The sequence below is a fragment of the Stigmatopora argus genome, chromosome 10, assembly GCF_051989625.1.
Source record: "Stigmatopora argus isolate UIUO_Sarg chromosome 10, RoL_Sarg_1.0, whole genome shotgun sequence".
NCBI lineage: Eukaryota > Metazoa > Chordata > Actinopteri > Syngnathiformes > Syngnathidae > Stigmatopora > Stigmatopora argus.
Window position 1 is genome coordinate 4372931 of NC_135396.1, and position 14533 is coordinate 4387463.

A 14533-nucleotide genomic window follows, 5' to 3' on the forward strand; every position below is an offset into this window, starting at 1 on the left:
AGCACAAGACAGACTACACAAACAAAGTGAAATGGCCTAGAAGTGAAATGAAGCAGAGGAGGCCCAAAGTGGCTGTTGAATATTTTATTATAAAAATCTGTCGTTGTGCGGCGAGTTACAGGAAGAAAAAAAAAGATCAGACGCTTTTGGAGTAGCGCCGGGCGAGCGACTCTCTGTGGAAAGCAAAGATCTTCTCGGACGCCGTTTGACTGACGGCGATGCACTGCTGCATCTGTAGCAACACACACGTTGTTCATGACTTTTTTAAAGCCCTGATTGGCTTTTGTTGAACTCATCGGTTGCTATGAATGATGATGAGCTTCGTCACGGTCCATTTTTTCAATTTACGACTTAGCTGGTCCAAATCATATTCAAAGGGCCTAAAAAATGCAAGTGTATTTTCACCAACCTCTTGCCCTGAAAACGAACCCTTAGTTGTGGTCATCATCACTTGACGCTCTTTGCTGTCAATGGCGAAAGTCATCAACGCTCGGCTCTCCTAACGAAGCAGAACAAGCATTCAGAATTCATTATTGGCTACGTATCAGAATTTTTTTAACTAATGTTCGAACACTTAGTGTGAAAAAAATTGAATCAGTGATATTTTTAAATTGTCTGTGGCTTTGAGGGAAAAAAAGTCAAAAACGGGTGTCACTCTGAAAATTTTGGGGGAGTGACACTAAAAAAAGTTGACTTTGTGACAGAACATTCTAGAGCCAGTGACAAATTTTCACTCAATTTTTTTTAAAAAATCAGTGATGAAAAACGTTAAAATTGATGCAAAGTTTTGACTCTCTAATGTTACCTTTTTTTTAAATTTGTGACAATTACACTCAGAAAATGTCATTTTGATTCCCAACATTGAGGAAAATTGACACCAATATTGGTGACAGTAACATCCACATAAAAAAAATATTGCCATGATTAATGATGCTTATTAGAATTTGGACTCCCAAATGATGAAACACACAAAAAAACTCAACTTACCGCTTCTTGAGCAGCAGTCGGGTCCGTGATGATTTTTCCATCCACTTGGATGGCGCAGGTGACGGCGCAGAACAGGCGACTCATGGGCAAGCCGGCATCCATCATGGCCATGCAGGCGGCATTCAGATGGCAGGACAAGAGCTGGACCAAAAGTCAAGAAGCAAAAGACTCTCTGCGCTGAACGCGGCACGCTTTGAGACGGAAAAATTCCAAAAGGATACGGCGCCGTCATTATGGAGCTCCTGCAAGACAAGCGTGAGGGACGAGCGAGGGTGGAGGGACAGCAGCAGAGAGGCTTCGCAGCTTTCCCGTACGCACTGTTCATGAGCTCGCTCCTTTACACCTACAAGAATACAAAACTCTGCAGTCACAGGTTTCTATTTCTGATCTTGCGCAAAAAATAAGAATATTCATTCCCTTTAGTTCATTATATTCAATGTATGCACTTTTGCTGTATCATAGACCATGAAATACACATTTTGTAGACTATCCTGCCAATTAACGGAGTAAAAGGCAGCTTTGATGTTATTATAGTATTTGAATTGAGCTCATGACTTACTTGAAATTCCAACTTTGGGTTGTATTATCACCTCTACCGTGGCCCGGTCATAAATCTCCTTGCTGATTTTGACTTCAGCTGGTCCGTACACTGCAGCCAGCACACTGGTGTTCCCTTCCACAAATAATTTTGTGAATTAAAAAAAAAAAAAAACATATAATTCCTTCAAAAGCGTATCTTAATTTAGAAAGAACATATTTTGTTAAATTTTGTCAGATAATATGACAAAGTTGCTCTGAATTAAATGTGAAAACATTTCATTTTAGAGAAAATCTGGTCACGTCTATCACAAGTGATGTAAACAACGCTGTTTAATTGATACAACAGATAAGAACACATTTTTCTAAAATGCACAATTAATCAAAGTATTAATTTGGAAGTTACCTTGTACGAAAGAGGCCGAACCGTCAGGACGCGAAAGTAAATTTTGTTCGCAGCCAAACTCTCTTAGAGAAACAGTAGTTGCACCGCAGTCCTCCATCGTGTTAGTCGCGAGGTAATGACGTCATATCTCCCATCTCTCCCGCTGTGGTAAATGTAAGTACATCCGGTTAATAAAATAGCGCCGAGTTGTAATAAAAAATCAAATAAAAACCATATCATATGAAATACATGTGTACAATTATGACTCTGTAGTCTTATGTTAATTAAAATATTAAATAAAATTAAAAACAAATGAAATTGTCGAATAGGTATTGTCACTTTATTCATTTAACCGTTTAGCCTGTGCTTATTTTACAAGAATTAAAGGACAATATGACAATATTTTCTATCAGCGATTCATTGAAAAACGTGTTACAATTGTAAAACAATACATTCCGCGAAAGAAAAACGATTAAAAAGTCAGTCTTATTTTGAAGCGTCATTCAGTTTCCGTTACGCTCTTAAAACTGTGTCGAGCTTTGTTTTCCTCCCCGGATTTATGGCTGTGCCTTTGCGCTTTGAAAAGTGACTGATCTAGTTTGGTGATCGAACTACTAATATTACTTTTCAAGCACGTGCTACGGCCGGTGACAACTTATTGATTGTTAAATTGAGCGTCGAAGAATTAATGGCGGCTGTTGTCGGCAGCATTAGCCTCATGAACAAAATGTATAGGACCTGTTTCCACGCTGGCCGTGCGGCGGCGGCACTGAAGACGTCGAGGCTACCCCAACAAAGATCTTTTAGACTCAATGTAAGTGCACATTTCCTTACTTTTGCAACCCCGAAGGTCGCGTTAGCATCGATGTCCCCCCTCCCCATCCCCCATGTTATCATGCAGACAATTTTGCAACCCGGAAGGGGCATTTAATCCTCAAAACAGACAAGTATAAGCAGTGTTTTTAAAATTCATACTACGACCATGTGTGTGATTTAAAAAGAAGTAAATTAAGTGGTTTAAAATACGTTTCCCTCAATGATATACCCTTCGTGGAAAGCTGACGTATTCCAATCTCGCGATAGTGTGTTGCGCACCTATAGTGGGAACAAGTATCGCGATACTTTGCAACGTATTTAGCCCTACGACAAGTTATTCGAGGGGGCATTAAATATGAGCAAATGTTTTTGTGAAGTATTGTTACAATATTGTTTTATACTCTTGTTATTTTTAGTTTTTGTGGGATAGCGCACAGCGAATGGCTTTTAGGGAGTTCGTAGCTAAATAAAGGTGGCTAACCGGCTAGCTAAGGGTCGTGTGACCAAAAAGTTGTGATTGGTGGAAGAGTGGGAGCGTCCGGAAATGATGTCACGGCAACAACATTGGACACGAGACCACTTTTCTTTCTTTCAATTTGTATGCTGAAGTATAGAAATAATTTAGTTCAGTACGATTGATAAGCACAATTTGACAGTGTCTACCCTACCACATGATTTATTTCCCCCCCCAAAATTAAGTCTATTAAAATCATTATTTAAAGTCATAAGAACATCATCCAAAATACTAATAGACAAACGTCCACGCATTTAAAGTCACCAACGGTTTTGTGTATGAGTCATTTCCGAAAGTAGTCATTTGTTGAATTAACAGTAGAAACCCAAAATAATTTCCTCCCCAAAAATATTCCAAGCAATTACACCCTACTGTATGTTCAGGCAGCGCACAGACAGCAGCCATTCGACTCCACGCTGGAGAAACCGCAGTTTCCCGGCGCTTCGGCAGAGTTTGTCGACCAGCTCGAGTTCATCGAACCCAACGTGATCTCGGGTATCCCGGTATACCGGGTCATGGACCGCCAAGGCAACATCATCAACCCTTCTCAAGACCCTCAGGTAGATGCTCGAGTTTAGCTATGTTGCTGCCAATCTCCTCCCAAAAATAACAACAAGATCTAAATTCCTTTCAGCTCTCCAAAGAAACGGTTCTGAATTTCTACCAGAAGATGACGCTACTGAATACGATGGATCGGATTCTTTACGAATCCCAGAGACAGGTACTTCCTGTGCGATTGAGGGTTGAGTGGGAACTCAGATGGCGCAAATTTTTCAAATGACATTCATCACAGGGGAGGATTTCTTTCTACATGACCAACTATGGCGAAGAGGGGACGCATATTGGAAGTGCTGCAGCTCTTGATGAAAAGGACTTTGTCTTTGGTCAATACAGAGAAGCTGGTCAGTATAAGTGTATCTACTTAAAAATATGTATGTATTTTTTTAACTATTTTCTTGAAGACCATTCTGTGACCGTTCCTCTCATGCGCCCCTCGCAGGCGTTTTAATGTATCGCGGCTTCCCCCTGGAAAGCTTCATGAATCAATGCTACGCTAACGCCGACGACTTGGGCAAAGGGCGGCAGATGCCGGTCCACTACGGCTCGCGAGACCTCAACTTTGTCACCATTTCGTCGCCGCTAGCCACGCAGATTCCGCAAGGTGAGTTTGCCGTCACCCCGGCGGGTCGAGTCCGGTCACGTGACCAGGCGGGCGTCCCCCCCAGCCGTGGGAGCCGCGTACGCCATCAAACGAGAGAACGTCGACCGGGCGGTGATCTGCTACTTCGGCGAGGGAGCGGCTAGCGAGGGCGACGCCCACGCCGGCTTCAATTTCTCGGCCACGCTGGAGTGTCCCATCATTTTTTTCTGCCGCAACAATGGCTACGCTATCTCCACCCCCACCAACGAGCAATACAGAGGCGACGGCATCGGTAAACCATTTCTTCACGATTACAGATGTTTTTTTTTTAAATCCATTCTGCGACACTACCTTGCACAATTCTTGTATTGATTCGAAACTTTTCACGTGTTTTTATAAATGTTTTTTCATATATGTACTTTTATGTCCATTTTGATTTTTTTTTTTCCAAGGTGATATGCAAAAAATTGCAATCATCGTCTTAGTGTAGTATCGGGGTTAATCGAATCATATGGCAAAACGAGAGGCAATATGCACACCCCTACTAACTAACTAACAATAGTGATTTTAATATTACCGTGTGATGTTTCCCAGCGGCTCGCGGACCAGGCTACGGCATGCTGTCCATCCGCGTGGACGGGAACGACGTCTTCGCCGTTTACAACGCCACAAAGGAAGCGCGTCGCCGGGCGGTCGCCGAAAACCAGCCGTTTCTTATCGAAGCCATGACGTACAGGTGAGTTGGCACCTGTGCTGCAGCAACAACTGGAGACAGACAATATGCAAATTAGGGATGTCCCGGTCACATTTTTAGCCAAAAATAAATAGTTCGGGCATGTGTGGGTTTTCTCCGGGTACTCTGGTTTTCTTCCCATATCCCAAAAACATGCTAGGCTAAATGGGGACATTTTTGCGTCATTTTCCTCACGTTTTGTGAAAAATGCAACAATGCCGCCACTTGAGACCGGACTCAAACGATACATTAGCTGTTTGGAACTGTTGTGCTAAATGAAGTTAGTAAACTAATTTTTCAATTTTGGGCCCAAGACTCTGGTTTGGATCGTCAAGTTAACAGATTTCCCCCGAATATTTTGCCAGAATTGGCCACCACAGCACCAGCGACGACAGCTCGGCGTACCGCTCGGTCGACGAGGTCAACTACTGGGACAAGCAGGACCACCCCATCTCGCGCCTCCGACACTACATGGCCACGCGGGGCTGGTGGAGCGAGGACGACGAGCGCGCCTGGCGCAAGCAGTCGCGCAAGACCGTCATGGAGGTGTTCGAGCGGGCCGAGAAGCGCCTCAAACCCAACCCGGAGCTGCTCTTCACCGACGTCTACGAGGAGATGACGCCGGCGCTCGATAAGCAACGTGAGGCGCTGCGCAGGCACGTCCAGCAGTACAAGGAGCACTACCCCGTCGACCTTTATGTCAAAGACTCTCACTAATTCATTTAGGGCGACCGGGGCTTCTCAAACAAATGGTCATGTTTTGGTACTTGACAAAATCATACTGTCAAAATATTCCTAAAAACAAAAGGTTTTAAAATGTTCACACCAAACAATATTTGGTGACAATATTTAGCGCTGGGCCAGCTCTGGTATGAGCATGTCATATTGTTAAAGAACACGGCTACTTTTTGGTGTGCGTTATTGTTTTGCCAATATATTTAAGTGAAATTTTGTTCCGGAATAAATTTTAATTTTTAGAGGGAAAAAAGTCTTGAATGAGCTTGTTAATTTGACTTTTGTTTAGGCAAACAAGACTCAGTTCTTACTTTGAAAATATGCAAGTCATAGACATACACCTGTACTACAATGCTAAAACGTGTTTAACTGACTGTTACAGTAATACACAAAGTGCTGCCCTCCATGTTAATTAAATTTTAATAGTAAAAGGTAACATTTTGGAAGGCAGTGTTTCTTTGTTGTGACGATTCTAACTAAAAAAAATATTGTTTTAAAAAATATTTACGTATTGTGTGGTGGTACCTTAAGAGAATATATTAATACTATTTACTCTTAAAAATAGGCCCCACGCACAAATTTACAAAATTTTAAATGTTTTTAACCGGTTACCTTAATTACAAATGGTGCTCCTTTTCTTCAAGAGTAGACTTTCAATGATTAAAGTCACAATAATCGACTGTTTAATCAATTCAACCGAAGTACGATTTAGCTACAAATGCTAACATGCTAACGACATGACCTAGCTTGCAACAAACAAGACGTTTGAGAATCCTCGGTTAATTAATAATGCACAAAAACAGTTTGTTTGAAGATTGTGTTATCATATATGCTTTTTCTCTCGGTGCCTTACCATTAGCATTAGCAGAAGTTTTGGTCATTTATCATTGAAGTGGAAGCAGAAGAATGAAAGGATGCCGTTTGAATGAGGAAGTCAAAACGCGCCTTTTACAGGCGGAAGGTTTTTAATTGTTTTTAAATGGGTTATTTGAAATGGATACCTATTCAATCGTTGGTACAGATACAATATGCTGAAAGCTTCTGTCATGTTTTGTGGAAAAAATAAAAGACTAAACTATGAGAAACTGATGGCCCCTTCAGTTTTTTTTTTCTTCGAATTTGATTTTAGAATCTTTTGTTGATATAGTAGTAACTTGTTTTTGACAACGTAGACAGCATATACCCACAAATTCTATTAAAAATATTTGTCTATGTGGAGTTTGAGTATGAACGTCTAAATGATGCTAATTTGAACAGGCTATAGTCGATCTAAGCTAGTGGTGGAAACAATTATTTTTGTATTTTAGTGCACAATGTGAATTTTTTCTTGTTTTATTATACAGAATGCCCCACTTGGAGCGTGATTAACTGCTTCAAAACCAACAACACACCAAGCTCAAATGTTAAAGTCTCAAAATAAAATAAAACATGCATTAAACACACCATTACTTTCAAACAAAACCCAACATGTATATTCGTCTTATTGACACAAATTGACTCTTCTTTTGCTAGCAAGCAAGCTACTTTTTTGGCAGCAATTTTGATTGGAGTGTCTTTTAGATTTGCCTAGTCATGCTGACTACTGACTGAAACAAAAAGGTGCCCCTAAAAATGAACTGAAATATTATTTTTTTAAGTTTCCCTTCTCCCTGCAACACATAAATGGTACTTTGCTTCAGCAAGTGAGCAGGGGACTATGAATCCCCCTCCAGATCTTCTTCAGCTGCTTGGGGGAGCGACGGTGGACTAGGATCAACTTCTTGTAGGAGCATAAGTTGTCCCGGTCTACCTCCGGGATGTCGAAGGTCTTGAAGCCAAAGTGCGCCTGGGGCGAGATCCCCAAAGCGCTGAAGCACATGGCCACGTAGACGTCATCGATTGGGAAGAATGGAATGACCCGGCAGGTGGAGTAAAGCGGTCGCAGCAACGGCCCGGAGACGACGAAGCCTCCGCCGCCAGCGTAGGCCGGGTAGTGGCCCTCGTAGAAGCTCGCCGGGATGAAGTACTTACTCTTGGGGTCCCGGAGTGGCCTGGCTGTTTTTATCACTTGCCCGACGTACAAGCGTGAGGCTTTGGAAGGGTCCAGAGAGCGCAAGTAGCTCAGCAGAGCCGGAGTGTTGACCAAGACGTCGTCGTCCCCGTTGAAAACGAAGGCGGCTTGCGGGCAGCGTTCCAGGGTCCACCGGAGGAACACGTTCATCTTCAGGCTCAGGTTGAAGAGCGACTCGTGGAAGTCTGCTTGCACGATGTCGCCGTAGTGCTCGGCTTCGAACCTTGAAAGGGAGAATTCGTTTTGCAAACGTGCCAATCATTAATCGCAATAATCATGACGTTGATATTAAATCCAGAGCGTAAACAAAAATAAAAGGCACGACCATTCGACAACGCTGACCTGACGAGAATGCTGAGATCCGGGTCGTCCGACGAGGCGGTGCCCAGCAGGAACACGGTCCTCACGTGCTGTCCAGCGCCATGGAGGCGCTCCCGTCCCCAAGTGTCACGCACTGCCTGTAAAATAAAGTATAGAAAGGGAGCCTCAAACAATGGGAACGCTTTTGGATCATTTCAGAATTGGAGGACATTTGAGAGACATTCTGCCAAGGTTAAATATTTTATCAAATCTCTAAAATATTAGCAAGGACAAATTAACGCAATCCTTTTTTTTCGTGGATTTTTTTATGACAAATCCAGCGTATCGCATTATTCACTGCTATTGTCCACTATAGTAAAAAATGTTATGGTAACATTGGCGCGGGCAAATTTTGGGATGCTTGTTCTACAAATAATCATAAATATTTGAAATGCTATGCTAATTAAACTAAATGATTACAAGGCAACAAGATGCAGATAATCAAGCAATAAAAATGTCAGCTAAATTATTTTTGATTTGATTTAAATTTGGCATTTGGGCTAGGACAAGAGAAAATGCGCAATTCAGTGGAAACTCATTATTTTCATATTTTATTTTTAAAAAAAGAAGGTTTTTTTCAGTTTTTATAGACTGTCTCAAAATTGGTTGCTTTTAAAAAATATATATATACAGTAATCCCTCAAATATCACGTTAATGTAGAGCAGATATGGTCGCAATAATCGCCTAATGGCTAAAGTGGCTTGCGCTGATGAGTTTCAACGTGAATTTTAACATTTTTATGAACTTAAAAATAAATAAATAAATAATAGCGGGGGAAAAATTGTAGTGAATTCGCAATAAGTGAAGACGGGATAATCGAGGGATTACTGTTTCTCCGTTTTTTTTAAATGCGTTCTCCAAAACAGCATGTTTTAGTATTTAAAACATGAATGCTGGAACGTAAAACTTCCCCCAATTCTGTGAGCCCTGTTTTATAAGTTCAAAATGATAAAAAGTCCAAAAACCTGGCGCTGCTCAAAGTTGGCCGGAGCAGACTTGATGGCGAACAGCAAGAAAGTGGCATTTCCTTGGCATTTGTCGGGCTGATCCAGCAGAATGGGAGGTGACCGGCACTTCATCCCACGCAGGAAGTTCTGCAGCAGGAGCGGATAGGATGCCAAATTGTGCACGTTGAGCTCCATCACCTCCCGTTCGGTCTCCCTGCAACTGGACCAAGGCGGCTCCCGGACGGACGGGTCTTCGCCCCGTGCCGCGCTTTTGAGCGCATAGTGCAGAAGCCGATTCCAGTAGGCTCCGTTTTCCGGGATGGAGGCCCTAAATGTCGAAGACACGTTGGCGCCGGACGAGGCCGGGGCCCGGGTTCGCGCCGAGGCCCGGACTGCCCCGGCGCGCTCGGGGAGGTCTTCGGCTCGGGGGACCGCCTTCTCGTGTAGGCCGGAGTAGAGACAGAGGAGGAAAACCGTGGACAGGAGGAGCAAAGTGAGGAACCGCTGAGTGAGTCTCATGAGGGCATCAGGAGTGGCTCATCTTCTCCAAGTGGACCGGCAACCTGTGCGCAGGAGTGGAATCGAATGTACAATAAGAATACATTTTAATAAATGTCTAAAAATAGATTCAAACCAATTGAGATACATTGAAAACTTGAATAAGGCCCATGTCTACGTATGCTTCCATTGACAGCAATAGACGACAGTCCGCAGACAATGACAAACATTCCAGCATAAAATTTTGGTTACAACCTGTATCACGATATATCGACTGACGATATATCGTCACCCACTTATCTCTCTCAATAGCCGAATTTGCCCTGTGCATGTAAATGTTAGCTAGCGAGAAACACTGCTTAAGTTTTTAAGTTTTTCAAGGTACTCTGAAAACATTTTTTTCCGAGTTAATAAATAACTTTAGCTTGTTTAATACCAGTTTTTGTGGTCTAGGTTAACTCACGAGTGTTACACAAAAAAGCAATTTACGAAGAACTTCCTTTAATTCGGACAAAAGGAAAAGAGAGGCGAACAGTCATGCGTATTGAAGCTCTAAATTTAACATTTCGGAAACTTTTTATGAAAAAATGTGAACAATTAATCAAAATTAGTGAAAGGTGACTTACACAAAAGCGTTTTCGGACGGAGATAGTGAAGATAGCGTGAACTCACCTCGGCGGAAGCGGATGAACAGTTAAAGAGAAAATAGTGCGCGCGGCGGAGAAGGCCTGTGGCAAAATGTGACCGATGATAAACACCTGCTGTTAATTATTGGTCGTTTACAGGAAATAAAACTCGTTCCTTGAACGAAATGAACAAGATAAGAAAGCTTGCTCATTTCATTACAATAAGAGGGTGTGTTGTCATAAATGTGGATGCGAAATCGTGTGGCCATTGATGGAGGTAGATGAACCGTGCAGTTCCTCTAAAAATAAACACGCAGTTATAAAACTTCCTCGTGTTCTATCGGTTTTAAGATTATTTTAAAAATTAACTCATTGGCTGCCGTTGACGACGAGAGACGTCCAAGGCACGTCATTTATTACCAGCAGTTCCAGTTTAAATTGATTTGACATCCATCGTTGTCATGGGATGACGTCATACCAGATAAACAAGATACATTTAAAAAAATAATTAAAAATACAAACCATAATAATAATACAAGGCAAAATAAATATAAAAAACTTGAGTACTACTGGTTTACTGATACAACAAATCTTTTTATTTTTAATCCCATTATGAAGTGTTTCCATACATACACGCCTATCAACTAGAAACAAATCAAATTACAGATTTTAATGGGAAAACTGACAGCACAGAAAAGACGGTACTTTATTTTAAAACAATTTGAGAAAAACACGACAGGAATCAGTGATTTTTTTTATCCCAGTCAGTACCATAGAAGGCCATTAGGTGTCGTATTGCTTTGCATACAGTTCGAATATTGCGTCTATATTGTCTGTCAAACACGTACAAAAGTAGAGGCGTTTATCTTATTTTACCTTTATTTGTCCTTTTTTTATACAGTGATTAAATTATGGTTGCACTCACATGACGGCGGGGAATGTTAAAATGTTACTTAAAACATTGCCTGTAAAGTTGACGGTTTTTACTTGATTTATAACTTCCTGTTGGGGAAAAAAAGTGGATGACGTGTGGAACAAAAGCACACCAGGTCCTTTAGGGCAAATGAGATTTACTAGCTCGTTTTAGCGCCAGTGATGGCGATAGATGTCCGAATCCATTTGAAAAGGGAGATGTGACCTCGTCCGAAATTTCAGCGTGGGATCCCGCAGATGTGACGGGAAGGAAAGAGCGAGGAGAGTCAAGGCAAACACACGAGGCTCGAGCCCGCGAAGACGTCAACGCAGGTCGCTCTCCTCCTCCTGTATGGTCTTCTTGATGCGCAATAGCATTGTGGTGAGCCATTGATCCAGCCGCGAAATGGTGTCGAACTCCTTAACCTGTTCAAATTTTACAATCAGACCTCGAGATGACACGTTTTGTCTCGTGAAAAAAAAATGGAATTGTCCGCTTACCGAGTCGGTGTAGGCCTCCACATTTTGTTCTTCGTAAGCATCTAAAAGTTTCTGATTGACAAAAAAATAGTTTTACGAGTTACATTTCATTTGTGGAAAGATGAGACAAGCCCTGGCAAAAATTTCAGTCATTTCATGCCAACTTTTTGGGTTTAAGAAACACTAAAAGTCGGATCCGACCCCCTGCCGGACCACTTCCGTCCCGCGGGCTGCACTTTTGACAGCACCGCTTTAAGTTTTTGTGAACCCACCTTCAACAGCTTGCACTCTCTCGAGTCGGAAAACGCCGGAAACATCTCTTCGTACTTCTGCACGGCAAGCTAACGAGATGAGAAAACGGGTAAGCGAGATTTTGGACGGCGCTAAAGCCACCGCGCCCACTCCCTCACCTTAGCGTTCAGCATGTCCACACAAAAGTGACACAGTGCCGCCTTGAAGAAGTGATCCTTGGCACTGTATTTGAGCAGCGTGCTGTCCATGGCGTGAGTGCCCACCTGCAAAAAGCAAATTTTCAAATTCTATAGCTTACGTGCTAAGCCGTTTTGTCAAAATTCCACACGCTTAATGCTAAGATTGTTAGCCGACCTGCTCGTAGATCTCGATGGCTTTGGGGTACTGCTCCAGCTGGGCGGCGTAAGTGGCCACCTTTAGGAGGCACTTGTTGGCCGAACTGGAATTTCAAGGAAAGAGTTGCTCAGTCGGAGAAGGCGAATGATGAAATTGAGGTGATCGAGACAAGAGTAATGGTACTGAAAGGGTCACCTGGTGGATTCTTCGCCTTTGTAATAATCTGCCGCTTGTTCGTAGTGAGCGATGGCCTGCGAGCGGAATACACAGTCATAAAAAAACTCATGCATGGATGTCACATCATGGGTGATATATGCCACAATATTAAGATTTTGGTGTACAATTGTGGTTTACGTGGCGGACAATTTGACGTCCACCTATGTTGACGCCAGCTCTGATTTATAATTAAACTTTTTTTATTGTGAGAATAATTGATTTTTGTTTTGAGGAATGAATTAAATTTTACATTTCAAAAATAGTAAAAAAACAATCTTTTTTTTTTTTTTTAAATATTCATTCATTTTTTCGTACCACTTATCCTCACAAATGACGCAGGGGGTGCTGGAGCCTAACCCTGAATTGTTTGAGGGCAAATTGATTTATTATAATATTTATTTCTATTTTTTATTTAATATTTCACCTTGTCAATGTCCACCAACTCAGTCTCATAGACCTCGGCGATGCCCATGTGATGTTTGGCCGCGATGGTGAAGCGACCCTGAAGAAGAAAAAGGCAAGAATGAGTAATTTTTTTTTTTTAAATCACATTCCAAGACAAAAATGGTCAACCAAATCCAAACTCACCATATCTGTATATATTTCGATCGCTCGAATTAGACAGTTGATGGCCTCTGTTGAAACCAGGAAGCAATAAATATGTGCATTTTTATAAACGGGACTATTAATGGAAGCTTTTTACCTTGCGGGTCTGCTTTTTTGAAGGCATTCCCCGCATCGATGAAGTTGGTCGCCGCGTCGTGTTTGCTTTGCATCTGCAGGTGGAGCCGGGCTGCCTGAGAGAAGGCGTTCCCCGCAGCTGTGAAAAGACAAAATTCCGAGATAAAACGGAAAACAAAGGGGAGTAGCTGATTGTCTCAGGTTGAAAAAAGTCATCTTACCACACCAGTTTTTGGCCATTTTAAACATGTTGGCGGCCCTTATGTACATGTCGCAGGCTTCTTCCAGTTTGGAGGAACCTCTGTGTGGGAGACAGAGTTACTATACTTCATCTTTATTTTTTTTTACACATTAAATGAATTCACTTTGTCATAAATTTGAGTTATAAAATGGGTCAAGAATACATATTTTTCATTTTTGATTCATTTATTCATAATATTAATAAATCTCTTACGGCTCAAGCAATCCATTTGTTTGACAATGGTTTTTTTTCGAACAAGTTAGCCAAAATGAATGATCAACATTTTAAACGCCACGAATAACCTGAATTCTCCACTAGGTGGCGGGATCCGGTGGCCATGGTATTTCGTTTTGATGATGAATATTGCATTTTATCTTTTACGATGCTCGTGGTTAATCTGGAGAAATGTACTCTGTCAACTACAAGCAATTTTCCTATTCACTTTATCTGTTTATTGGCCGTTTTAATGTTATTTTAATGTTAAATGGAGCTCATGCGCGTTCTTGTGTATTCGAAGCGTTGAGATGACACGTCAATCTATGAAATGGTAAACAACAAGATGTAAGACAGATAGCGAAAGTAATACAAAGCCTCGTGAGCAGATGTTTTTAGCCATGACAGGCTAGCTACATTTTCCGGTTAGTTGGCCCTTTAGCTAGGGGAGCTAATGTGGCAACTCACCCAAAAAGAGCCCCAAAAAACGACTGGGACGACTTTAACTTCCTTTCGGCTTCGGCGATCAACGCTGTGGCTTCCTTCTCTTTGCCACTGTTGTCCATGTCGGCGGCGTATGTCTCGGTTTAGAAAGAGAAGGTGACAAAAAGACAAAAAGTCAACAAACTTGTAGCATATGCAGCAGCCGTCGATTTGTCACTAGAAACCAGCTCACTTGTCACGTGATAGCTAACATCAGAAACGGCATTCTGGGGCGTTCAAGGGCTGTTGGGAAAAACGAGAAAAACAACATAATTTTGGTAAAATGTATTTTCATCCCCGCGAACGTGAACGTGACTAACAGCGTTGAAAATAAATGAATGAAAGCATATTAATTCATGGATACATTCATTTATTCTGTAAATCAAAGT

General features: G+C 41.9%; 4 protein-coding genes across 5 annotated transcripts; 1 reads left to right on the forward strand and 3 right to left on the reverse strand.

Annotated features, from left to right (window-relative positions):
• Nucleotides 1–69: 69 nt before the first annotated feature.
• On the reverse strand, nt 70–5118 carry exosc5 (exosome component 5). The gene is made up of 7 exons (XM_077610621.1): nt 4958–5118; nt 1931–2072; nt 1547–1660; nt 1209–1330; nt 988–1128; nt 410–499; nt 70–232 (listed from the first exon to the last, which is right to left on the reverse strand). The coding sequence occupies exons 2-7, from the start codon at nt 2025–2027 to the stop codon at nt 137–139; spliced, it is 660 nt and encodes a 219-aa protein (XP_077466747.1). The 5' UTR covers nt 2028–2072; nt 4958–5118; the 3' UTR covers nt 70–136.
• Nucleotides 2427–6933, forward strand: bckdha (branched chain keto acid dehydrogenase E1 subunit alpha). Its single transcript, XM_077610616.1, has 8 exons — nt 2427–2723; nt 3623–3799; nt 3874–3960; nt 4033–4141; nt 4240–4401; nt 4466–4672; nt 4975–5116; nt 5479–6933. The coding sequence occupies exons 1-8, from the start codon at nt 2598–2600 to the stop codon at nt 5828–5830; spliced, it is 1362 nt and encodes a 453-aa protein (XP_077466742.1). The 5' UTR covers nt 2427–2597; the 3' UTR covers nt 5831–6933.
• Nucleotides 6934–7164: 231 nt separating this feature from the next.
• On the reverse strand, nt 7165–10663 carry b3gnt2l (UDP-GlcNAc:betaGal beta-1,3-N-acetylglucosaminyltransferase 2, like). Of its 2 annotated transcripts, none has more exons than XM_077610619.1 (4): nt 10377–10663; nt 9225–9769; nt 8241–8356; nt 7165–8121 (listed from the first exon to the last, which is right to left on the reverse strand). In XM_077610619.1, the coding sequence occupies exons 2-4, from the start codon at nt 9723–9725 to the stop codon at nt 7524–7526; spliced, it is 1215 nt and encodes a 404-aa protein (XP_077466745.1). In that variant the 5' UTR covers nt 9726–9769; nt 10377–10663; the 3' UTR covers nt 7165–7523. The 2 variants fall into 2 exon arrangements, with proteins under 2 accessions (XP_077466745.1, XP_077466743.1); XM_077610617.1 differs by having other exon boundaries at nt 10331–10663.
• A 240-nt stretch (nt 10664–10903) lies between these two features.
• napab (N-ethylmaleimide-sensitive factor attachment protein, alpha b) lies at nt 10904–14366 on the reverse strand. The gene is made up of 11 exons (XM_077611510.1): nt 14130–14366; nt 13429–13508; nt 13230–13346; nt 13115–13161; nt 12951–13028; nt 12506–12561; nt 12329–12413; nt 12133–12237; nt 11995–12063; nt 11744–11794; nt 10904–11668 (listed from the first exon to the last, which is right to left on the reverse strand). The coding sequence occupies exons 1-11, from the start codon at nt 14225–14227 to the stop codon at nt 11567–11569; spliced, it is 888 nt and encodes a 295-aa protein (XP_077467636.1). The 5' UTR covers nt 14228–14366; the 3' UTR covers nt 10904–11566.
• Between the last annotated feature and the right edge of the window lie 167 nt (nt 14367–14533).

What these genes read in the sequence shown, in the direction of transcription:
- b3gnt2l (XM_077610619.1), bottom strand. Translation starts at nt 9,725, where the DNA reads ATGAGACTCACTCAGCGGTTCCTCACTTTGCTCCTCCTGTCCACGGTT. An exon ending in CCAACTTTGAGCAGCGCCAG is followed by an intron (nt 8,357 to 9,224) that starts GTTTTTGGACTT and finishes TTTATTTTACAG; the next exon opens with GCAGTGCGTGACACTTGGGG. An exon ending in GATCTCAGCATTCTCGTCAG is followed by an intron (nt 8,122 to 8,240) that starts GTCAGCGTTGTC and finishes CTCCCTTTCAAG; the next exon opens with GTTCGAAGCCGAGCACTACG.
- bckdha (XM_077610616.1), top strand. Translation starts at nt 2,598, where the DNA reads ATGGCGGCTGTTGTCGGCAGCATTAGCCTCATGAACAAAATGTATAGG. An exon ending in AAAGATCTTTTAGACTCAAT is followed by an intron (nt 2,724 to 3,622) that starts GTAAGTGCACAT and finishes CTGTATGTTCAG; the next exon opens with GCAGCGCACAGACAGCAGCC. An exon ending in TGGTCAATACAGAGAAGCTG is followed by an intron (nt 4,142 to 4,239) that starts GTCAGTATAAGT and finishes CGCCCCTCGCAG; the next exon opens with GCGTTTTAATGTATCGCGGC.
- exosc5 (XM_077610621.1), bottom strand. Translation starts at nt 2,027, where the DNA reads ATGGAGGACTGCGGTGCAACTACTGTTTCTCTAAGAGAGTTTGGCTGC. An exon ending in TTCGGCCTCTTTCGTACAAG is followed by an intron (nt 1,661 to 1,930) that starts GTAACTTCCAAA and finishes TATTTGTGGAAG; the next exon opens with GGAACACCAGTGTGCTGGCT. An exon ending in GTTCGTTTTCAGGGCAAGAG is followed by an intron (nt 233 to 409) that starts GTTGGTGAAAAT and finishes GTGTTGCTACAG; the next exon opens with ATGCAGCAGTGCATCGCCGT.
- napab (XM_077611510.1), bottom strand. Translation starts at nt 14,227, where the DNA reads ATGGACAACAGTGGCAAAGAGAAGGAAGCCACAGCGTTGATCGCCGAA. An exon ending in CAAAAAAGCAGACCCGCAAG is followed by an intron (nt 13,162 to 13,229) that starts GTAAAAAGCTTC and finishes TGGTTTCAACAG; the next exon opens with AGGCCATCAACTGTCTAATT. An exon ending in TCGAAATATATACAGATATG is followed by an intron (nt 13,029 to 13,114) that starts GTGAGTTTGGAT and finishes TTTCTTCTTCAG; the next exon opens with GGTCGCTTCACCATCGCGGC.